The 25120-nt window shown below is 47.2% G+C and overlaps 1 protein-coding gene across 2 annotated transcripts in view; it reads left to right on the forward strand.

The window, feature by feature from the left end:
- The window catches only part of SNX1 (sorting nexin 1), a 749531-nt gene that overhangs the window by 177003 nt on the left and 547408 nt on the right, over positions 1–25120 (forward strand). For both annotated transcript variants that reach the window (XM_078684988.1, XM_078684989.1), the window contains exon 3: positions 4525–4652. In XM_078684988.1, the coding sequence (XP_078541114.1) occupies positions 4525–4652 (128 nt within the window). The remainder of the gene's footprint in view (positions 1–4524; positions 4653–25120) is intronic.

The raw sequence follows: 25120 nt of genomic DNA on the forward strand, positions 1-25120 counted from the left end.
CCCCGGCGCCGTCTTCGGGCGGCGCCGTTCCCGATGCCTGCCTCGATCGGTTCCGGCGCCGGAGTGGTGCCGCTGGGCGCTGCTTCAGACGCCGTTCGGAGAGTTCATCTACCATGAGCCGGCCCCATCATTTGACACCCCTGAATATCAGGAGGTGGGTGATGAGGAGTGTTGGGAGGGGTCTGAGGACCCTCTGACACGGGAGTGTCAGTCCCAGGAGGACTGGACAGGTGGACTTGGAGATGCCAGTGGTCTGGACACAACACCAGACACTGGCTTTGTCTACCTTTGTCTACCCTCCTACCGTGGCTACGGAGGAGGGGGCTACCTACAGTGTGGTGCTGACGCGGGCGGCCAAGGCCTTGGGCCTTGAACTCCCCGTCGCGGCCGTAAGGACAAACCTCCTCACTGAGGTCCTTAAACCGCAGTCAAGCTCGGCTGAGCCTCTGCTGCCGTTTAATGAGTCCTTGACCGACGTTCTTTTGGGCACTTGATCCAGGCCCGCTACAGGTTCGCCTGTAGATAGGAACGTGGCCAGATGCCACCGCCCGGCCCCGGGCGACCCTTGTTTCCTGTCCACCCACCCCACCCCTGAGAGCCTGGTGATCCAGGCCTCCAATTCCCAGACCACATTCCCGTCGGCTCCGCCTGACATGGAATCCAAGAGGTATGAGCAATACGGCAAGAAGGTATTCTCCTCCCTAAGTTTGGGACTGCGGTCTTCCAACACCGCATGCCTCTACACCCCACTCCCTGTGGGATACGGTCGTGGAAGTGCTGCCAGAATGCCCGTTGGAGGTACGGGCTAAATTCGGCCAAGCCCTTGTGGAAGGCCGATATGCGGCACGTTATTCTATTTGGTGTGGACTGGATACCACCGACTCACTGGGCAGAGCGATGGCAACGACGTTGGCGATTCGTCGCCACGCCTGGTTGAGATCCGCCAACTTCTCGGCTGATGTCCAGAATACACTCATGGACATGCCGTTTGATGGCCGTCACATTTTTGGCGACAAGGCAGACCATGCGCTTGAGCTCTTTAAGGACTCCAGGGCTACGGCCAAGTCCTTGGGCCTTTCGGCCCGCACTAGCAAACTGATGTCTTTCGCTCCTTTCGTGGCCAAGGAAGGGGAGTACCCACACATGCTGCCAGCCACGCACCGCAGAGTAATACACAACGCGGTGGCGGCCGTGGAATCCGCCGTGGCAACGGCGAGGACAGTCCACTCCTTCCCCCGCAGCATCCGCCTCAAAACCCTCCTAGTCCGTGCTTTCAGGCCCATGTGTCTCCAGTGGGGGGCAGGGTTCGCCATCACCTCCTCCACTGGCACACTGTCACTTCGGAAAGGTGGGTGCTGCAAATCGTTCGAAGGGGCTACTCTCTCCCCTTCGAGACGACCCCTTCAGCCATGCCGCCGCAATACCTCTGCGTATCGGGGGATCATTTGCGATTTCTGCAGGAGTAAGTTATGGCCCTCTTGGCCAAGGGGGCCATCGAGCGCGTTCCTGGGCCAGAAGTAGGGTGTGGTTGTTACTCCCACTACTTTCTGGTATCCAAGAAGGGCAAAGGGGGCCTACGCCCTATCTTGGACCTACGGAACGTCAGCGTCTACCTCCGGAAGGAGAAGTTCAAAATGCTGACACTGGCTCAGGTCCTAGCTGCCCTGGATTCAGAAGACTGGATGGTAGCGTTGGACTTGCAGGACGCTTATTTCCACATCCCCGTCCTGCCGGCCCACCGGCGCTACCTGCGGTTCACGGTTGGCCACGAGCACTTTCAGTTTACCGTGCTCCCCTTCGGCCTTACCAGCGCCCCACGGGTGTTCACAAAGGTGATGGCGGTGGTCGCAGCTCATCTGCGCAGGTTAGGGGTTTCAGTCTTCCCCTACCCCGACGACTGGTTGTTGAAGGCGGGCTCGCCCCAGACAGTCGTCCGCCACCTCCAGACGACGGCAGAAAACCTTTTGGAGCTGCGGGCGATTCGTCTAGCACTGAAAGCATTCCTCCCCTCTGTCCGGGGGAGTGTAGTGCAGGTGTTCACGGACAACACCACCACCATGTGGTACTGCAACAAATAGGGCGGGGTGGGGTCGTGGACCCTTTGCCAGGAGGCTCTGCGCCTCTGGCAGTGGCTGGAACATCAGGGCGTGACCCTGGTGGTTCAACACCTGGCAGGTTCTCTGAACGCCAGGGCGGACAAACCCAGCCGTTGGTGCATGATGGATCATGAATGGCGTCTGAACTCGGACGTGGCGCAAGGCCTCTTTCAGCAGTGGGGAGAGCCTTGGTTAGATCTATTCGCCACCGAAGAGAATGTGCAATGTCATCAGTTCTGCGCGTTGGAATTTCCAAGGCGGCACTCGCTCTGCGACGCTTTTCGTCGCAAGAGGAGTTGCGGTCTGTTGTACGCCTTTCCGCCTATACCACTTCTGCCCAGAGTGCTGAAGAAGATCAAGCGCGACCGGGCACAAGTCATCCTTGTGGCACCGGACTGGCCACGAAGGTACTGGTATCCCGAGCTACTCAGTATGTCAGTCGATCCCCCGGTTCGTCTGCCTCTTAAGGAGGACCTTCTGTCGCAGCAGCAGGGGACGGTCCTCCTCCCGAACCTGTCCAGTCCATGCTTGGAGATTGAGCGGCGACAGTTGAGGCCATTTGACTTGCCTCCTGAAGTCTGTAATGTCATTCTGGCAGCCAGGCGTCCCTCCACAAAATCGGTATACGCCTGCAGGTGGAATAAATTTGTGGCATGGTGCACAGCAAAGGCTGTGGATCCACTTTCTGCCCCTCTTTCTGAGGTTCTTCTCTCCCTTCTTTCTCTTGCCCAGCAGGGCTCTGCTCTGAGCACTATCAAGGGCTACCTTTCTGCCCTCGCAGCCTTTCTGAGGCTGCCTGATCAACCTTCTTTGTTCAAGTCTCCTATTGTAAATCGTTTTCTGAAGGGCATCACACACACATTCCCTCCTGTTCCGTTTGTGATGCCTTAGTGGGACTTGAACCTTGTTTTTACATTTCTGATGTGCGCTCCCTTTGAGCCACTTCACAACTGCCCTCTCCGCCTTCTTACTCTGAAGACTGCTTTCCTGGTTGTCATCACCTCTGCCAGGAGAGTGAGTGAGCTCCAGGCTCTTTCATCTAAACCCCCTTTCCTTTCTGTCCATCCGGACAAGGTTGTGTTGCGGACTAGGCCATCTTTCCTGCCCAAGGTTGTCACGGCCTTCCACATCGGGCAGTCTATCACCTTGCCTACCTTCTTTCCGCCACTGCATCCCTCTAAAGAGGAAGAGCGGCTCCACCGTCTGGACCCAAAACGTGCGCTCTTTCTATCTGGATCGCACACGCCAGTTCCGGTTGGATAACCAACTCTTTGTTGGTTACGTGGGTGCTAAGAAGGGAACGGCGGTGCACAAGCGGACCATCTCTCAGTGGATCATCTTGTGTATCCAGGCATGTTACTCCTTGGCTAAAAAGGAGCCCCCTGTTGGATTACGGGCCCATTCCACTCGAGCCACGGCGACTACAACTGCCCTGGGCCGGGGAGTTCCCTTGCAGGATATTTGCCAGGCAGCTACGTGGGCCTCGCTGCACCCGTTTGCAAGACACTATTGCCTGGACAGTCAAGTCCGGAGGGATGGCTTCTTTGGCCGTTCCGTCCTCAAGGACTTTCTGGTGTGATTATTGGTTCGCAGACCCACCACCGGGGTTGGTATTGCTGGGGTATCTATTCTAAGGTAAGGAATCTATCACTAACGTGTCTCTTTCAGATGCACAAGTTACTACTTGTGTAACGATCTATCTGTAAGAGACATTAGTTAGTGATGGATTCCTTACCGACCCACCCATCCTCCCCGTTCTGCGAACCGATATCTAGGGTTAAGGTCATCCCCTTTCCGGGCCCTAGTTTCAATGGCACCAGTGTTGGTTTCTAACATGGCTCGGCGCTTCTGGCGCGGAAAAACTGTGTCTAAGAACTGACGTCAGCACGCGGAGGCGGCGTCTAACTACTCCGACAACGTCATCACGGCGCCAACGACGGACGCGGAGCCGCAGACGACGCCTACCGACGCGCCAGGGTACTGCTACGCAAAAAATTCCGGATCCAGTCTGACGCCTGGGGATATTCTAAGGTAAGGAATCTATCACTAACTAATGTCTCTCACAGATATATCGTTACACAAGTAGTAACTTGTGCAACAGTGTAGTTGAAAGCCGACATTCAGCTTGTCGACAAGTTATGTGCATTTCAGACTCTTTGTTATTAAAATTTTAGTTATGTCCGCTTGCTTCAATGAAACTTTTGTAAGAGTTACTTAAAGTAAATGGCCAATGTCTTTTATGTTTTAAAATGTAATTGCTTAAATATTATTACTTTAAGATGTAGAATTCCAATCTCCTGCACCTTTTAGCCATTTGCTTTAAGATTCATCAGAGCTTTGAATAACTTTAACTTGAACCAAATTGTTTAGCCTGACATGAACCTGCATTACTTTGTACATGCTATTATACTGATCTTTATTTTTGCAGAAGCCACGGTTGAGCTGTCTGTTGACAATGTACAGAACAGTTGGAAAGAGGAGCCAGTGACCCCTAAACCTGTTCTGGTGTATCCACCTGATCTACCTTCTAAAACATTGAAGAAGAGCTATGAGGAGGTGAGCGATTTGACTGTCAAATTCCCATCTTGGCAGTTTAAAGTATTGCTAGGTCTGAGTAAAACAACCAGAGGCTAAGCTTAGTTTCTAGTACGCATTTTGAGAACATCTGAGACTGCAACTAGTGTGGTTTTTAGGTCTCGCCTAGCGGTGCTGCGCATGTGCTTCTCGCCTTGGCCAGACCTATAGTTGCCGGTTTGGTGGTCTAAGGGGGACAGAGATGTGCACGCTCACGGCGCCCGGACAGCCCATGTGTACGCGGTTTGGTGACCGAAGAAAATGGAGAGGGATGTGCATGCTCCCGGCGCCCGGACAGCCCATGTGCACACTCACGGGGTTTTTCAGACAGCGCGATGTGCACGCTCATGGCGCCTCTTCTAGCTAGTGCCCTGACAGGCGATGTGTACGGCTCCGGCCAGCACGGGCGCACTGCTCTCCTCCCCTCATGCTGCCTATGTTTGCTCACAGGTGATGTTTTTGTCAGTTGACGGCGCGATGCCCGAAGGCCCTCTCCGGGGAACAGTGACAATGGGTATCATCAGGAACGGAAGGGGCTATGTGGCCTGCTGGCAGCGGAAGCAGGAAGGGATTGGTTGCGAAAATGTACCGTGACTAGAAATGCGACACGGCCCAATTTACACCAGAGTAACCGGATTTACATCGCTGAATGTGGACGGAGGGCCAGGGTTCAAATGTTTGGTTGGTTTTCCGTCAGTTGTTAGACTATGGGTGCAAAAATTATCCTTAATTAGCAAGAACCTTGGTCTCCGACCAGATGGGCAATGCCTTATTGTTAACACTTTCGGACTGATGTAAATCGGCTGTGACTCTCTACACCGTGCCTTCAATGAACTCTGCCTCCAGACTAGTCAATTCTTTAGGGTCTAAGTACTACCGAAACGTTTGCCAAGGAAAACTAACCTCGTGAAAGGTTAGTACCAAGCCAACCTCTAAAAAATCAATATATTTTTATGGATTGTTTTTCCCACTAGATGACCTAAGGAGAGCACTTGCTTTCTGCATGATGTAGTGTCTTATTTTAAATACCGACAAGGGCAAATTTGGCTTTTCAATATTTATATTAAACAATATGCTGAATACAGGGAGGCCTGTGTATATCCAGGCTTAGTCCACTACAAATTGGAGTGAATATGCACTTAAACTTTATCATGACTGGGCGCCTTGACCCGATTCAATGTGAGGATGCCATATCCGTGACTCCTGGTAGTAGTATGCTTCTTCTTCTGGTTACACTGCAGTTTCCATAAATCTATAAACAAACCAGCCTCGTCGCCATGGTGTAGTGTGATACCCGTCTGAAAATGCAGCTGTCTCGTAGGGTAGAATGAAGTGTACGAATTTTACCACAAAACAAATACCAGCTTTTAGAAAAAGATAAAGTCTAGTTAAAAGTTAAGAATTAAATATGCCCATTAACTTATTGAAATGAAGAAATTTAAACTGACAAAATTAAAGCTAGATTTACCTTAAATTGATTCTCCTGCTTACATCAGGAGTCTTGACAGGCATTCATCATGTGGAGGTTGTGTAACCAGCAATACTCCAGTATTTTTGGTACTTCTAAGAGATTTGTGAAACTTAAAGCCTTTTATTCTTCTCTAGAAGAATTCTCCAGTTGGCCTTAAAGAACTATGTCACGTAATTAAATATTGAGCTACAGGTTCTGCAAAGTTCACTGCGATAAATACTGGAACATAATCTTGTATTAACAGCCTTATGAGCTGTAGGCTATAAGCAGTGCTCTGCAGTTGGTATCTTAATGCATGTACTTTGATTCAAACCTGTGGCCATTGGATTACGTGTACAACTACATACTACAGTCTGACAACTCCCAGACCATATTTCATGCAGTTGGCACTGCTACATAGATGGGCCTCTGCAGAAAACACCCTAGCCCCTTATCTTTCAAGTAGATTTATTGACTTTTGTAGCAGTCTTAATCCCCAAAGGTATCAGTCAAGCAGATTTTTTTGATTTTAAGGCACCTGTGATGGTGATATCAGACCACAATTTTGAGGCATCCAGTTGTGCATACAACCCTCCCAACAATAACCTTTTCTATATTTTAAGTAATTGGATCATTTAAGGGTTGTTAGAAATCAGTGCTCAGTGCATGTATATGTAGTGTCCCTAGAGGAACGTTATCAACATTGATTCCTCTAATTATCTGGAGCAATAACTTGAATAATTCCAGTGAGGAGTTGGCAGTTCCTCAATATTTTAGGTCGAGCCTTTAGCAGCAGCACGTATGCGCTGCTCGCTTTGCGAGGTATGGAGTGGAAGCTCTGACAACTCTCCACCCATGTTTTTAATTGGCTCGGGTCATTGTCTTTTGTAAATGCTGCCGTCTGATTATGAGACTTGTTAGTCCCTCCGTAAGCCCATGTCGTAATTTGTACCCTTCCATGGCTATTGGCCCCTTTACTTCGAGTGTTACACAGTACGGTATGTTATTTAGAGTGAGAACTACTTTGTCTGTGCCTTCTCGCCCCTGCCTGACTGTGCTCACCCCTTCCCCCCGTTGTCCATGATACAATGCAATAGGGCTCGCGTAAACGGAAGTCATATTGCATTGTAAATGAATGTTAGGAATGGAACTGCGTTCACCTGAGCGGGGAGAGGTGGTACTTAATGATCTTTAAAATTAAAGCACTTTTGTGCTTTAGAGCTAGCTAGCGGGTAACAAATATGCATTAATAGCAGGTGTAATGGTTAAAACACCCAGCGCATTTTGTTTAGTCACCATAACCTGTTTTTAAAAGGTAATTTACAAGTTCCACATGTCTGTTTAAAAACAGTCACTTTCAGCAATTTCCCACCTCAGTTACACTTTTATATGTGGGCAAGCTACACAATTTATAAAAAGTAAAAATAAAAATGCTCTTTTAGTATTTCTTTGGTGATTGTGTTAGGTTGTTGTTTCTGGAAGCTTGACCCTTGACCTAATAACTAAGGAAAGGATCTTTATAACCGCTTGACACCACTTCTTGTGATGTCACTTCCTGTGTCGTCATTTGTGAATTGCATATGATAAATAGTTCCCCTCTCTTTCCTTAGGATTTGTGCACTTAATGATAAGAGGTATGAGAGGGACTATGGCTCTGTGTGCTTGTGTTTCAGTTCTTTGTAGGGAGTACCAAAAGACATAAAAAGTGGGGCTGAGAAGCATGATTTAATTTGCACAAGATGAAGAAAGGCCTGTTATGTTCTTTAGATTCATAGTGACAAACCAGTAGTGCTTATTAATGTGTTCAGGAGGCTTCCGATGTGTACCTGTGGTGTGTACATGTGTTTTTTTAGGTCGAGCCTGGGGAGCGGATGTCCTGCTCTGCGAGGCATGCTGTATTCATGTGTAGAATTGAAGCCCTTCCCACTCTGTGCCCTTATTTGTCATTGGCTTCTGTCAATGTACTTCATAAATGCTGGCTTCTGATTCATTAATAGGCTTGTTAGTCCCTCCTTAGTAACGCCTTGTCTTCATTTGAAACCTCCCATTGTGACTGGCCCCTTTACTACTGTTGTTACACAGTATGTCTTATTAAGCCTGTAAGCAATTTTTTAAATGAGTTTCTCCTACTGCAGGCCCGACATGCTATCCTGCAACAATCAACGCGCCATGTATGCTTTCACTTTCCAAGCAGCCCATGACAATGGCGGGTGCTTCTTTGAAATTAAATAGGTCTTGCATTTACAAGAGTTTGAGCTATTGATATTGTAAATGGCAATGCCTTTTATTTATTTATGCGTTAATTATCAAACGGATAAATAAAAGGCATTGGTATTTACAATGCCAATAGCTTAATCTCTTGCAAATGTGAGACCTATTGCATTGCAAATGCTTGTTTTTGTTGATGTTTAAAAAAAAACCCATTAAGATCTGATTTAGCGAATGGGCAGAAGACTAGGAATGATAGTCTGAGCTTGGTTGGTTTCTGCTTTCAGTGTTTTCATGAAAGATTTGAACCTCTGTCATTATGTCAGATGTACACTGCTTCAGCTTTATGGTCCGCCATATCTTCTGCTTATCTAATCGCAAAACGTGTTTTAAAAGCAATATAGAGAGCAGGGCTGCAACTCTTTGTTGAATTTCTTCCTTAGATCAGCTTTATTGGGTAATGGTTGTGTGGGTCTTATTGCTCTGAACCAATTAAAATTTAACGCATACCTTGCGACAAATACAGTAATAAAGAGTTGTATATTGTAAACCCTTTGACAAATGTATTAGGAAGGGTTTGAAAGAGGTTTTCCTGTGTGAACTGAGAACAAACACCCTATGAAGGGGCTTAGCATTGTTTAACACTGATGGACCTTTTTATTCATATTTCTAAGCTACTTAGGAGGGAGTAAGCTGGAGTTCTCCAGCATTGGATCTTCCTTCTATTCACGTTCTGGATCTGGGAGTCCAACAGTAACATTACCATAGCCAAGAGGCTCTAAACAACATCTTGAACCAAGATCTGGCCACATCTCTACAGATAAGTCTATTTGGGATCCATAATATCCTTTTCCAACTCTTTCTTGCTGACAAATACTTGGGAGACTTGCTTCAGGCTGGGTTTGAGCAATTTATTAATCTTCTAAAAAGTTTTTTTTAGACCTTGCATTTCCTTGTTGAATAAAAGAGGCTTTATACCGGTGATCTTCACAAAGAATGCACATAGTGCTTATACCCGGCTCATACAACCAAAGACTGCGAGATTTTCTGCAAAAGTTCAACAAATACTGTTAAAGACAGGAACATAAGGTTACAACTGTGGCTCCAGAAGTGCAAGGCAAAGGACAGAATTACCTCCGGTGAAGCCTCTGACATATCTTCTAAACTATCTAAAATAAAGCGCTCATTCTGAACATAAAACAGTCTTTAAAATGTTTTTTGAGGAGGAAGAACATTAAACACCCTAGGAGCAACCTTGAAAACAGTTCAAGAAAACAGAGACGAAAACTGCTAACCGTGCAGTCCTTCTCCTGAGAGAGTTCATGCGGCAAAAAAGGCACATCATCTGTCAATGCCTTCTATGGCAAAAATATCACTCTCTCTCATTCCCATACCTTGAGAAACTGAAGCTGCGCTATTCTCCATCGATCTACCTGTCACAGTCAACAAGAATAGCATTGTTGATGCAGGCCTTGTTGTTGAAGACCCCAACAATATTAGCTCCTTAAACTACTGTATTGTCAAACATACCATCAATGGATGTACCCTCCCAGACGAAACCAATGAATCCACCAGCTTTGGCATCTTTAACTTTATTTTCACAGATGGGAACCCTGATTCTTGAGCATATATCACCAAGGCAATATACTACCGTGGCCTCCATCTGTTTTGGTTCAGCCTACATTCCTAGTCGGCTAAAGGTTAAATGGCAGGATTATGATGAGGTAGAAGACTCCGTCCCTCTCTCCGCAGAAACTGATCACCAATATGACCTAGTGGATCATGGACAACCAGCAAACCAACTGCACTAAGTCTGTTACTACCACATGTGTCACCATAGATGTAATCATTAGGTTTTCAGCTATTACCTGGGCTACCGAACTATCACAGTGAATTTCAAGGCCACCAGAATAATCACCTAAAGCAGGGGTCTCTAACCTTTTCAGTAATAAGAGCTAATTATGTTCAATGAAAATCACCCAGAGCTACTAATATTATTGTTGTAATAGTGAGCACGTCAGACAAGATTACATTAGTGGCCATAATTTGCAAAATTACCTGCACTTATCACTTCAGTGCATCAGGCACAGTTGGCAGCATTCATTTAAAAAATACTTCTTTATGTGGAATGTCTATAGAAGTGTAATATATAACAACCATAGCTGCAATGCCCTTGGTACCTGGTTAGTTATATAAATAAGTCTCCCCAATACCCCATGATTTAGCTCTCAAATAACTTTAAAAAGGTTTTGGAAATTCAGCCATTTTTCTCCAGTAGCATCGATTTTTCTCCAATATCATCTTCTCTTGCACCATCAAGTGAGCCAATAATTGGAGAACCAAGTTGCACTGCCAGCAGATTCACCTAATCTAATAGCCACAGATTCCTTACCATAGAATATTCCCCAGGCATTAGAAAGGATCCAGACATTTTAGAACATTACCTCTGGGTTCAAGTAGGTGGCATTGTTTAGCTTGGCGTCATCCGAGCTGGAAATGACGTGCTCTGTGCCTATATAGGTGCCTCCCCAGCTACCTCAAGTCATTTTTTTTGTCCTACTTAAAAAAAAAAAATTAAAATCTTTTTTCAAGACTTGGTCTCCCACAGTGTGTAGGTTGACCCCTTAAAAAATGGTGAGGTTTTACGGTGATCTCTGTGATGGGCACTCATTTGGGTTGCTTTTGCTGCCTGGACCAAGACCATGACTCCAAGACTTGTGAGGACTACTGCGCCATGAACCCCAAGATGTTGGGGAGAGCTCCTTGAAGCTCTTGGTCGCCCCCATGCCAATCGCCTCTACTATGTTCCAGGTTCTTGTTCGCAGTCGTGCCAGGCGCTCATCATCGTTCTTGCACTCATTGGGTAAGTCCCTCAAAATATCAAAGAAGTAGAAGCACTCTTAGACTTTACCATGCAGGTCCAAATGTTCGGACGAGATGCAGGAACGACTCACCTCTATGTCCTGCTCCCATGCAGAGCCTGCTGCTGGTTCCACTACGCGCCTCCCTGAGTTTCCTGGAGCCTGAGCGACCCCCGCCCAACTCAGTGAATATTAAATGGTCATGCAGCTCATATTTGGGCAGGCCTACTCCTCTAAGTATCTTCGGGCCCCACTGGATTTCTGCCGGCAGGTCCCCCCTTTGTCCCAATTGGGCCCCATGGATCCTATTCTTGGACAGGAACGACTCTGATCGAGAGACCGACACATTCGTTGGAGTGTCTCTAGCAGCGCCGTTCCCAACAGTGCAGATCGCGTCATTATACCCAACTCTGATAGGCAGCCGAATCGGTGTAACCCTGCTTCTCCAGTATTGGGGTGTCTTTCATAGATTCACATGCCTGAATCATTCCCCGTCATCGAAGTGGGAGTCCAACGGTACATAAAATAGCAATACCATGCACATAATAACCAAAAAAAACCTTGGTAATAAACAACCAGGAAGTAAAGTAGCCCTAAGCTACAAGAGCAAAAACGTCCACACTCTACCGCACGTCGTGTGAAGGAAGTCTCCCTGAGCTCTGCTAAGTACTTCACTTTTCTGACTGGATTTCTTCATCCAAGATGTCCTCTACTAAAAAATCTCTCTTCAGGCCTTGTGAATCTTGTGGGAAGCTCCGGCTTTTTAAAGAAGATTCTCATAAAAAGTGCATCTACTGCCTTCATCCTGATCATGAGGTGAGAGAGTGTAAAATCTGCAGGACCTTCCCTCAGAAGACCCTCAGAGACAGGGAAGGACACCTTCTTCTCTGGCTACAGAAGATTAAAGACCAGGATAATCCCTTATCTGAAGTGGGAAGTGTGGTTTCAGGGTCATCTGTATCCTCAAGAAAGAGGATGGCTGAGGAAGATCTATCTTCCACTGGGGCTAAGGTGTTGAGGAAAGTTCAGCCCTCCAAGGGCTCTGGCTTGCCTTCTGCAAAAAAGGCTTCTCCACCTTCTGGATCATCTGTATCCCTCCCTAAAAGGACTGGGAAGCCTTTGGCATGTAAGAGACTTCCTGAGAAGGTTTTTCCTCAGACGAAATCTACGCTGTCGACTGAGTCGTTGTCTGCTCCCTCCTCGTCGATTATCCTTGTTGACGCCACTTCAACGTCGACAAGTCACCTTCTCATCACCTAAGCCTAAGATGATAATGTCGTCAGCCTCTTCACCGTCGACGCTGGTCTCTGTTGTGGTAAGACCTATTTCGTCGACCGAGATAATGCCGTCCATCATCGACGCTCCGTCGTCGATAACGAAGGGAGGTAAGATTCCGTCGACGAATGCCCCGTCGACAAAGACTGGCTCGACGACGAGTGCTCCGTCGACGAAGACTGGCTTGACGTCGACGACCCCCCGTGGACGAAGGCTGGCTTGACGTCGCAGATCCCACCATAGACGAAGACTGCCTCGTCGTTGACAGGTTCATTGTTGACGAAAAATGCCCGTCGACGAAGACATCGTCGACGAAGGATACCTCGTTGTCGAAAACATCGTCGACGAAGGTTGCATCATCACTTAAGTTAACTGTCTCGTCAACACCTTCTCCTTCGGCGCCGTCGACGCCAAAACCGTCGACGCCACTTTTATCAACGTGTACTGAACTACAAGGATGGTCTTCCACACCATCTACGGCCTCTTTTGCCCAACCGATTACGACACCTTCTCTACTTGAGAGACGTGGCTCGTCATTACAAGCTTTATCACCGCTTAAATTGCCTGACCAATTGCTAGATTCCATTGATGATGAGGAGCAATCTGATGTAGACGACATGTTCCGTACTGCTACAAATCCATCTGAATTGCTTATTAAATATCCAGAGGAAGATCCAGACGAAGAACAGTTCTCTGAATCTGTATGTCTAGCTCCTGCCACTGTGCCCTCAGCATAAATGCCTTTGGCCCTTCTTAATAATTTGCAGTTCATGTTAGACGAATACTATCGTCGTTTCCCTCCATCGGAGTCGGCGGGATCTCTCCTATCCACTCCCATGCCTCAAGCCTCTTCATCCACTTTGAAATCTATAAGACCACCTTCTCCAGCATCATCTCATCATTCTCAAGAAGCGAACACTCCGGAGGAGGATAGAGAGGAAGGAGAGGTGGATGACAAATCTAGTTTGTCGGAGTGGGATGACTACCAAATTCAGACACCACCACCTTCTGCTCCAGATGCGGCTAATTTGCCTCCAGAAGCCATCAGAGGCTTCCATCTCCTGATGGAAAGAGCTACTAAAAGGTTTCTAATTCCAATGGAAACAAAAAAGATGAGTGCTTTCTTTATGATTTTAAAGATCAGGCACGAAGGCAAGTCAAAACTATTCCCATCATTGGCTTCATATGGAAGGAAGGTTTAAAAATTATGGCGACACCCAATTCCCTTCCGGCTGTGTTGCCCCGGTTAGACAGAAAGTACAATGCACCGGACAACTCTCCTGCATGCCTAACGTCTGAGATCTTCCTCCGCGTTCCTGGTGAGGATTCCCAGGATCAACAGGGTAAGGATGGGCGGCCGTGCCTTTAGTTTTACGGCCGCCACGTTATGGAATATCCTACCTCTGGCACTGAGGAGTAGACAAGATCTGACCTCCTTCAAAAGGGATCTTAAGACCTACCTGTTCCCAAGAGCAATGTAATGCGTTTCACCATATGGTATGATATGGTCTCAGCGCCAGGATACCCTTTGGGTGACAGTTGCGCTTAATAAGTATAAATACATACATACATACATAGGACAACCTAAGGCTGATTCGGTCGTCGCTCAAGCGGCGCAAAGACGGGCCAGGAACCCCCTCTTCACCTATTTCGGCTCCACCTGATAGAGATGGCACGCGCTTGTATTCCATTGGGAAGAGGGTCTCCACGATGGCAGCAACCACTGTACGAGCCGCGAAATCCCTAGCGATATTAGGGAGATACGACAGGCAAATGTGGTCTGACATCTCCCCCTATGTTGAGATGTTACCAGAACCTGCGAGATCTGAGGCAAGGCAGATATTGCGAGAGGGTGAACTTGCTTCAGCAGAAATGATCGAAGCAGCAGTAGACGTGGCGTCTGCAGGTTTCAGACAGCGAGCGGGTGCGGCTGTGTTAAGGAGACCGGGATGGCTGGAGTCCACATCGTTTCGCCAAGAGGTCCAGACAAAAATAATGGACACGCCTTTTGATGGCGAGTTTCTTTTTGGCCAACATGTTGACGAGGCCCTACAGACTATAAAAAACGACACTGAAACAGCGAGCTCTTTAGGTAGCCTGCAGTTTCGCAAGTCATCCTTTCAAGGGGCTAAAGGGCGTGGATCCTTTCCCAACAGAGGAAATTACAATTAGCAGAAGTCATATTAAACCTCTCAATCCAACGAGAGGTATCCGCCCTACAAACAACAGTCTTAGGGACAGCGGGGTAATTCTTACATGCAGTCCAGAAGGAATTCCTCCTACCGTGGAAGAGATTCCAATAAAAAACAGTGAGACATGCCACCTGCCACCATCTCTACCCTCCCCCCAGTCAAACGTTGAAGGAAGAATATCCCAATTGTACTCGAATTGGTCCGCAATTACTACAGACAAGTGGGTCCTGGATATAGTGGCCAGAGGAAACAATTTACAATTTGTCAAAATTCCCCAAAATTCTCCTCCCAAAGGCCCACCTCCAACTCATATCAAGGAGTTGTTCACCCAAATACAATAAATGATACAGAGGGGAGCAACCGAAAAAGTTCCTTACTTGCAAAAGGGAACAGGTTTTTACTCAAGATTTTTCCTCATAAGGAAGAAATCGGGGGAATGGTGTCCCATCCTCTACCTGTGCGCCCTCAACAAGTACTTAAAGAAGTTGACCTTCCGAATGTTAACACTTCAAGAAATCCTCCAACTTCTTTCAATGGGGGATCACATGGCCACCTTCGACCTTCAAGACGCTTATTTTCATGTGCGATCCTCCACAGACACAGAAAATTCTTACGATTCAGAGTGGCTGGCAGGGATTTTCGGTTCAAAGTTCTCCTCTTTGGACTTCGTTCAGCGCCCCGTGTTTTCACGAAGGTTATAGCTCCGGTGGTAGCACATCTCTGCTTAGAGGGCATTCAAATCTTCCCATATTTGGACGATTGCCTTATCAAAGCCAATTCTTTTACAACAGCAAGCGCACATGTTCAAAGATGCCTGTCTCTATTCCAGGCTCTGGGTCACTCCATCAAATTAGAAAAATCCCATCTCATTCCGTCTCAAAGAAAGTCATTCTTGGGAGCCACACTGGATACCCATCTCACTCAGGCTTTCGTCTCAAAAGAAAGGCAACACAAAATCTGCAAGATGGCTTGCCTATTGCAAGAAAAAGAGTAAGTTTCAGTTTGAATGTTCAAATCTTTACTAGGGATGATCCTGCTGATTCCTGTCGTCTCAGAATGAGACCTTTACAAGAGGAACTCAACCGCCAATGGTTGCAGGTTTCGGGGTCGTTCGACGACATCATTGGCATAACTCCTCGTATGAGAGAAGTCTTTCACTGGTGGACTCAGATAAAAAATTTGCAAGAGGGATGTGCATTCCTGATGGAGGTACCATATATTACCATCACCACGGATGCTTCCCTCGAAGGATGGGGAGCACACCTTCAGGGAATGACTGTCAACCGAAAGTGGAATGTGCAACAAAGGAAGTGGCACATCAACCTCCTGGAGCTACGAGCCATATTCTTGGCCTTGAAATCCTTTCGAACAGTCATCCAAGGGCCCTTGGTACTAATTCGGACAGACAATACAACAAGTATGAATTATTTAAACAAACAAGGCGGTACAAAGTCGGCCCTTCTCTCCCAGCAAGCCCAGGAGATTTGGGATTGGGCTCTGGGTCACAAGATCAATCTTTCAGCGGTCCATTTTCCAGGGATTTCCAATGTCCTAGCGGATTCTCTCAGCAGATTTGCAATATCCAATCACGAATGGGAGATCCCCCAACCAACGTTGGACCGAGTCTTTCGGGAGTGGGTCACCCCGATCTGGACCTGTTTGCAACGATTTAGAACTGCAAATGCCCACACTTTGCAAGCTGGCTTCCCCACAAGGACTCATGCGTGTATGCGCTTTCGATGTACTGGTCTCAGATATATGCATACGCCTTTCCTCTGATTCCGTTGGTTCTCAGAGTCATCCGCAAAATGAAGACAGCCGTGTTGCCTCATCCTCATTGCTTCCAGATGGCCTCGCCAATACTGGTTCGCCGAACTTCTCCTCCTTTAGGAGTGCGATCCCATTCAGTTTCCAACAATACCGAACCTTCTGATCATTCAGGGGGGTCAAATCTGTCACCCGGACCCAGCCTCCTTGAGATTAGCAGCTTGGCTCCTCAACACCTTCAGTTCGCACACTTAGATATCCCTTTTGATTGCCAAGAGGTTTTAGCCAATGCTAGAGCACCTGCCACGATTAAGACATACAAGCTCAAATGGAAGAGATTCTGCACCTGGTGTCACTCTGCCAATTTACATCCAATTCATGCTATGCCAGAACAGATCTTACCGTTCTTTCTTCATTTGGCTAGATCAGGTTTATCTCATTCCACGTTGAAAGTATTCTTGGCAGCTATATCGAGGTTCCGTCAGGATGGCTCTAACTCTCTCTAGTCTACTAGAGTTATTCCGCAATTTTTTAAAGGACTCTTTCGAATGTTCCCTCCTATTCGACGTCCGCCTCCATCCTGGCATTTGAATGAAGTACTTGCTCAGCTCATGCGTCACCCCTTTGAGCCTATTCATAAGGTGGATCTTAAGTTCCTTTTGTGGAAGGTTTCTCTACTTTTGGCGCTGACATCAGCAAGAAGGGTCAGCGACATTCAGGCATTCACGATTAAGTCACCTTTTCTATAATTCACGTCAAATTCAGTGGTGCTTCGTACCCATCCAACCTTCATGCATAAGGTTCCTTCAGACTTTCACCTTAATGAACCAGTAATTCGCAAAACATTTTTTCCAAATCCTCAAACAGCGGCAGACAGAGCTTTGCATTCTCTTGACATCAGAATATGTCTCAAGTTCTATTTGCAACTAACTGCAACAATTCGGAAAGCAGATCAGCTATTTGTAGCATATGGAAGGCTAGCTCAAGGTTATGCTGTATCCAAACAGACTGTAGCTCGTTGGATGTCCCCGACGATTAGTCTGTGTCATCAACAGGCGGGAAGGCCTCAACGCTCCATGCCAAGAGCACATTCTTCAAGAGCGGTCTCCTCTTCCACCGCTCTCTTTGCTGGTGTGCCTCTTCAACAGATCTGCAGAGCGGCAACCTGGTTCAGCAGGCACACGTTTACCAAACATTACTGTTTGGACACTGCAAGTGATGCAGATACGTCAGTGGGACGAGCAGTTCTCTAAACTCTATTCAAATAAGGTGAGCCTCTGTTCTCCCTCCTCCACTATGCTATTTTTGGATGCTTATTCTTACATTGTGTTCTTTCTTGCCCAGTATGCATGTGTAAGCACTATTGTATTTATATGTGTTTAATATTCTGCTCATGCTGCATTGAGATGCATGTTTACATATATACTGTGATACAAAGAGCGTCTAACAAGCATTATGGTTTGTACTGCTATCTACTCTGATTCAGGCATGTGAATCCATGAAAGACACCCCAATACTGGAGAAGAACAATAGTTACTTACCTCCAATCTGTGGTTCTCCAGTATTGGTGTCTTTCATAGATTCACATGCAACCCGCCCACCTCCCCGCAGAGGCTCTTTGGCTATGATGTTTAGCTTCACTCCTGTGCGAGAAAATCTGAGAGCCTGAGCCTCTGGGGAGAACATTCTGGTGGGTGCTGTCGCCTGATTGGCTGCAGTTTGGACTATACAAAATGACTATGATAGTCATGAGTGTGGAAGTTTTTGCTCTTGTAGCTTAGGGCTACTTTACTTCCTGGTTGTTTATTACCAAGGTTTTGTTTTGGTTATGTGCATGTTATTGCTATTTTATGTACCGTGGGACTCCCACTCCGACGACGGCGAATGATTCAGGCATGTGAATCTATGAAAGACACCAATACTGGAGAACCACAGATTACAGGTAAGTAACTATTCTTTTTCGATAGGCCTGGGAGGAGTATGATTGGGGAGGATCTAAGGATCCTTATGGTTGCACCAACTCCCTTGATGAGTCCGAAGATAACTTGTATGAGGAACTTTCGGATGACAGTGGTCTGGACACTTCCCCAGACACGGCTTGTTCTCTCCTACTGTGGCTATGGAGGAAAAAGCTTCCTTTGCTGTGGTGGTGAGAAGGGCTGCTGAGGTCCTAAACCTTTTGCTGCCCTCGGTGTCAGTCGTTACTAATGTCTTGACTGCTGTGCTTCTAGCGGGTCCCCCACCCCTCTTCAGAACAACTCCTCCCTTTAAATGAAACCCTCACTGATGTCCTGCTCACGGTTTTGCCAAATCATCACAGGGGAGGCTGTTTACAGGACATTTACCTCCCACCAGTGCCCCACTCTTAAGGACCCAGCTTTCCTCAGCCAGCACCCCACTCGGGAGAAGCCTGGGTGTCCAGGCTCCCACATTGAAGGTTTACCCTGGTGCCTTCCCTACCACACCACCAGATAGGGAATACAAGAGGCTGGACACCTTTGGCAAGAGGATGTTATTTTCTTCCAGACTTGCATTGCATGCCTTTAGGGCTGACACACCCACACAGTTTGGAATTTGGTTGTGCAAGTGCTGCCTCTGGTCTCGGAGGTGGCCTGAGACATACTGACACAGGCTATTGCTGATAGCAGAGATGCAGCGAAGTTCACCATTCACTGCGGAGATCTGGTCTCCGACGGTGTCTTTGCTTCACATTAAGCTGTTGGAGCTGAGAAGGATCAATCTGGCATAAAAAGTCTTTCTTCTTTCCATTGGGGAAAGGCTAGTTTAGGTGATCACGGACAATATCACAGCGTGTGGTACTGCAACAAGGAGGGCGGGTGAGGTTGGGAACCCGGTGTCAAATGGCCCTGTGTCTGTATACATGGCTGAAATGTCAGGGCGTTTCCCTGGTGGTTCAACATCTGGTAGGCTTTCTGAAAGCCACAGTGGACGAACTTGGCTGCTGATGCATAGTGGATCACTGACGGCTTCTCCATCCAGTGGTAGTGCAAGGTCTCTTTAGAGATTGGCAAGTACCTCGGGGAAACCATAGATTACCGCTATTGGGCACCGCTTAGAACGTCAATATCAGCACTTCTTCGCACTGAAGTTTTAAAGGTGAGACGCGCTCGGAGAGGCATTTAGTCTCAGGTGGAGTTCAGGCCTTCTGTATGTGTCTTTGACGATACCACTCCTCCCAGAGTTCTCACGAAGATCCAAAACGACCGGGCTCAAGTCATTATTGTGGCTGTGGATTGGGCACAGAGTGTATGGTATCACAAACTCCTGAGCTTGAGCATCGGTCCTTGGATCAGGCTGCCTTTTCGGAAAATCTTCTGTCACAGGAACAGGACAGCCTCTTGCGCCTGAACCTGCTCATGCTTTGCCTTCATGCATAGAGATTGAGGTGCAGCAATTAACATTTTTTGAACTCCCTGATGAAATCTGTAATGTCATTCTGGCAGTCAGGTGTCCCTCAACCAAGACCGTATACTTCTACAGTTGGGACATATTTGTGGCTTGGTGCATTACCAAACATGTTGACCCTTTTCTGAACCTCTGTTAGAGGTCTTGTTGTTTGTTCTTTCGTTACCTGGGCAAGGCTTTGCTTCGGGCACAGTTAAAAGGGTATCCTTCAATCAATCAAACATTTATAAAGTGCGGCAAATCACCTGTGAGGGTACAGGTGACCTGAACAGGGAGGGATGATCCGGCAAACGCAAGAATGCCAATATATTGGCATTCTTGCGTTTGCCGGATCAGCCCTCCCTGTTCACGTCACCTGTTGTGACTCTGTTTTTGAAAGATCTGTAACATAGGTTTCCTCCAAAGCATATCAGCATGCCCAATGGCACTTGACCTTAGTCTTGACATTCTTCATGTGCTTGTCCTTCAAGCATATGCACAATAACCCTCTATGATGTCTAACCAGCAAAACTGCCTTTCTGATGGCCATTACATCGGCCAGGAGGGTTAGTGAACCACAGCACTTTCTGTGCACCATTGTATGAATTTTCATTCCCAGGAAAACTGGTTTTGAGACGACCCTCTTTCTTCCTTTTTTTTTTTAACTGAGTGATAACACGGTTTCCCATTGGTCAGATCATCACATTGCCTACATTTATTGCTCTGCCTAACCCTTCCAAAGAGGAGGAGAGACTCCACCGACTGGACCCAAAAAGAGCGTTATTGTTCTATATTGATCGTAGCAGAGAGTTCTGGTTTGACAATCAACTCTTCTTTGGGTTTGTCGAGACAATGAAAGGGACTTGCCTGCAGAAACGTACCATCTCACAGTGGATTGTGCTCTGCATTAAGATCTGCTACTCACTGACTAAGAAGCAACCCCCAGAAGGTTTACAAGCTCATTGCACTAGAGTCAAAGCTGAGAGCTCTGCATTAGCTTGTGGAATCCCTATCCTAGACATGTGAGGCTGCCCATGGGCATCTCTGCACATGCACATGTTTACCAAGCTCTACTGCCTGGACAGTCAGGTCTGTCATGAAGGGCACTTAGCCCTCTCGGTCCTCCAGGACTTCCTGGTCTAAATCTGTTCACAGACTCACCTCCGGGGATCTATTGCTTGGATATCTTTTCTAAGGTAAGGAATCCGCGGCCAAAAGTCCCTATCGGATGAACAAGTTACATACCTTTTGGTAAGTGATTATTTCATATTAGGGAAACCCTTATGAGGTTCTTAGTGAAAGCACACTGGTACATCAGCAACCTTTGTGGCTTCGTGCTTTTGGGCCCGCGTACGTCACATCCTGCGTGGCTGACCTGGAGTCGTATGGCGCCACCTACCGGCGTGCAGAGGTACTGCTAAAAAAATCTGGATTCAGTCTGATGCCTGGGGAATATTTCAAGGTAAGACATGTCGGTCTATCTTTACCAGATAAGGCGTTACCAAAGTTTTTATTTGGTCTCTTGCTGATACCTTGCCATATTACACATCAGGGTTTCATTAACTGATTGAAAGAGCTTCTAAATGCTGATTCCATCCAAAGAGATTGATTGCTTTCTGTGGGATGTTAAACATCCACCACAAAAGTCAGTCAAGGCCATTCTCATCATGAACCTCCTATGGAACTGAAGCCTAGATGCAGTAGTAGTTCAATGCTTGGACAAAAAGTACAAAGTTACAGAGGATACTCCTACATGGTAGGTGGGACATTTACAAGCTGACTCTGCCTTAATGCCAGCTGCAGAGTGGAGCAGCTAAAAACCATATGATCCCTGAAATCTTAAGGGCTAAAGAGATTGCGGAACTCGATCTTCAATCCGAAAGGACTGCTTGAGTCGTTGGTACCTGTTCAGGTAAAAACAACCTGTGCAGGCACATTGGGATTGACCCTGGAATTGGCTGTTGCACGCAAATCAGGATAAATGCAATTGATGTTGTAGGCACATCAGCGAAGAGTGAGTCCAGTGTGTCTGCTACTCTAAAGCTCTGGGTAGTTCTTGTCTGTGGTGTCTTGTCTAGTGCAGCTGAACTGTGGTGATCATACCGATGTTCTCAGTGCCATTCGCCATCTTCCCCAAAGATCATTCATCAAGTGTGCTGTGCTTAAAGTGTTGCAGCTACATTTGTTGTATCCCATGGGTCACAAGAGAAACAGTCTCAACAATTCAGGCTTGTCTTCAACATGAGGATCGGCTGCTCTCCGTGTCTACTTGGTCTCCAGTTGGAAGCTTGTAAAATTCTTGCCCTGTCTGCCAACTTTCCAAATATTTTATCAGAATTCAGAGCCTACGTTTCTTATGGCGGGTTTGGCTCACATGCTTGTTTCTTCGGCAACTAGCTCTGGCTCAGTGGCATTGGCTGTTGTCCTTGGCAGTCAGCCCTGTTTACTAATGGTCCGGATTTATTATATGAAGTGTTCTTTTCCAACACTTCCGTATTCCACATTCATAGGTGTCGTTTACCCATGCTTTCCATGATTACAGATTTCAGTTCCCTAAGGGTTTCCACAATCCTTCTGGTGGTGCATCTCCTTTCCTCACTTACTCCTTGACAGCACTGTCACTCTTTTTCTTATAGCAAATCAGCTAGTCCTTGTCGGGGATCTTTAGTTTTAATCATTTTTCAGACCCTCTGGGGATAGTATTGCTTGGGTATCTAATTCAAAGGTAAGGAATTGCGGCTATTAGATGAATAAGTTACTTACCTTCTGTAACGTCTTATCTGGTAGAGACCGGATCTAGTCGCAGATTCTTTACCAACCGACCCATTCTCTTAGCAAGCTGGTTTATGCTTTTTTCGATCAGATCCCCTTTTAAGCACTCTCATGCCTTTCATTAAGTCTAAAGAGAAAAAAAATCTCAACAGAAAGTGGATTCTTTTTGGACACACGGATCCCATAAGCAGTTTCTTTAAGTGGCTTTGTGTTTTTAGTGTGAAAAATTGCCACGGACGAAACTGACGTGAGCGCATTGGGGAGTGCCTATATATATATATATATATATATATATATAAAAAAAACAAAAAACTTTTTATTAACTGTGGAAAAGAAAAGTGGTGTACATCGCAGCATACAATAAAAGACTTACAATCGTACCAGAAGGGTGCCGAGGCAAGTACAGGAGGTCATAGGACTTCAAGCTGTACAAGATACAGGATCGCATCATACATTTAAGCGTGCAAGTGGGTCGTCAACCCTGGCCGTCTTGGGGGGTTCGCAGATATGACCCCTATATCCATTCCAACCGGACCAAATGTCCACCTATTTCTGTGGGCAGCCCCAGGCAACATAGACTGTCTTTTTCTGAAGCATGCACCAGTCCATGTCTGTTTTCCAGGAACCAATCCTCGGTGTCCCCACCACCCCCCACAATCCGGCAATATTCCGTTTTGCAATGGCAAACCCAAGTGTGGCCCAGGTTCTACCCCGATGCGACAAATCAGTAGGCTCCCATATATTTAAAAGACATCTCTTAGCCTCCACCCGTAACTCCACTTGCCGCATGCACTGGTGTATTCATTTCCAATAGACCTGTAACAGTGGACATTCCCATACAATATGAAAAAATGTCCCTACCTCACCACAGCCCCTCCGACAAAGCCCGTCAGAACTGCGGCCCATGAGTTGTAATCTTGTCCCCGAAATATAGACTCGGTGAAGTATCTTCAACTGAATCAGATGAAGCCTGGCTGATATGGCCACCTGCCTAGGAGACGCCAGAGCACTGTTCCACTCTTCCTCGTCTATTTCCAACCCGTCCGCCTCCCACCTCCCCCTCAAGGTATTCAATAAACCAGGGGAATTGTTAATAATTTTTTTGTATGTGCGGGAAATAGCATGATCGGGTAGGTGACCATCAAGTAATCTGTTCTCCAAGGGGGAGGAAGCTGGGGGGACGGTTCCTGTGGGAATGTTGGATTGGAGGGAATGACAGACCTGCAAATACCGGTAGTATTCTGTTTGGGTTAGCTCATACGTCTGCTGGAGGGAGGCGAAAGGCACAACCCCCGCGGGGCCCCAGGGATCTCGAATGTAAGAGATCCCGATCAGCTCCCAAATATGGAACCCCTTGGTGCGGCTTAAAGTTCCAAGGCGTTCGGATGCCCATAGCGGGGTGGCCATGGTGAGAGTGTCGGCCCAACCAAGCTTCTTTTGCCCCAAATGCCAGATTTGCACTGAGTGTTTGGTGGGTCCAGTCATCGGGAACCTACCTGGCCTAGAGTATAGCGCAGCCTCGCAGTTCCCCCCGGTAAAAGCCAACGGTCCATGCCGTACCCGGGGTCGTTACCATCACAATACGTGCCCTGGTTGATGGCTACAAGGTGCGCAGCCCAATAATATTTGCGGATATCAGTGTGCGCAATTCCCCCATCAAACCAGCCAAGCGTCAACTTCTGAAGGGATATACGGGGCGTCCCGTCCCACAGAAGCTCTCTGAGGGAGGCCTCCAGTGAGGTAAAGTATGACTGGGGCACCAAATCAGGATAGTTCTGTGAAGCATGACTGGGGCACCAAATCAGGATAGTTCTGTAAAGCATAGAGGAATCTTGGCAGTGCCATCATTTTAAAGAGCGATGCCCTGCCCAACAGAGACAGCGGGAGGTTCCGCCATAAGGCCTAGTCTTTCTTAAACCGTTGCAGAGGTGGCAGGAGGTTTCTCTCATACCGGACGCTCGCCGTCTTCGAGATATACACCCCCAGGTACTTAAACCCCTCCGTAACAATCTGGATCGGGCAGTCACGGGGCACCACCGGGGGGCCACCGTGAAGGACGTATAACTAGGATTTGCCCCAATTTATACTGTAGCCAGAGTTTCGTCCGAAACTAGTAAAGATGTCCATGGCTACCAGAGACAAACCAAACTCCTGAGGCGGAAGCCGGGAGATAGCGAAACCTGTGATTTTTTTAAAACTGTGTATTTGAACTGTATTTTAACTCACTTGTTCCCCCTTCTGGGCACTTGCATGGTAAAACTTCCTAGGCTCTAGCAGTCCCGCGCAGCTGATTGTAAGAGCTGCAGCGGTACCATAACATTCTCGCCGTCGCCATTGTCCAGAAGCCACTGGCAACCCCCCTCTCAAACAGGCCACGCCCCCCGCCTAACCTTTAAATCGCGCTGAATGCGAACGCGCAGTAGAGACAAACCAAACTCCTGAGGCGGAAGCCGGGAGATAGCGAAACCTGTGATTTTTTAAAACTGTGTATTTGAACTGTATTTTAACTCACTTGTTCCC

The sequence above is a fragment of the Lissotriton helveticus genome, chromosome 3_2, assembly GCF_964261635.1.
Source record: "Lissotriton helveticus chromosome 3_2, aLisHel1.1, whole genome shotgun sequence".
NCBI classification, from domain to species: Eukaryota; Metazoa; Chordata; class Amphibia; order Caudata; family Salamandridae; genus Lissotriton; species Lissotriton helveticus.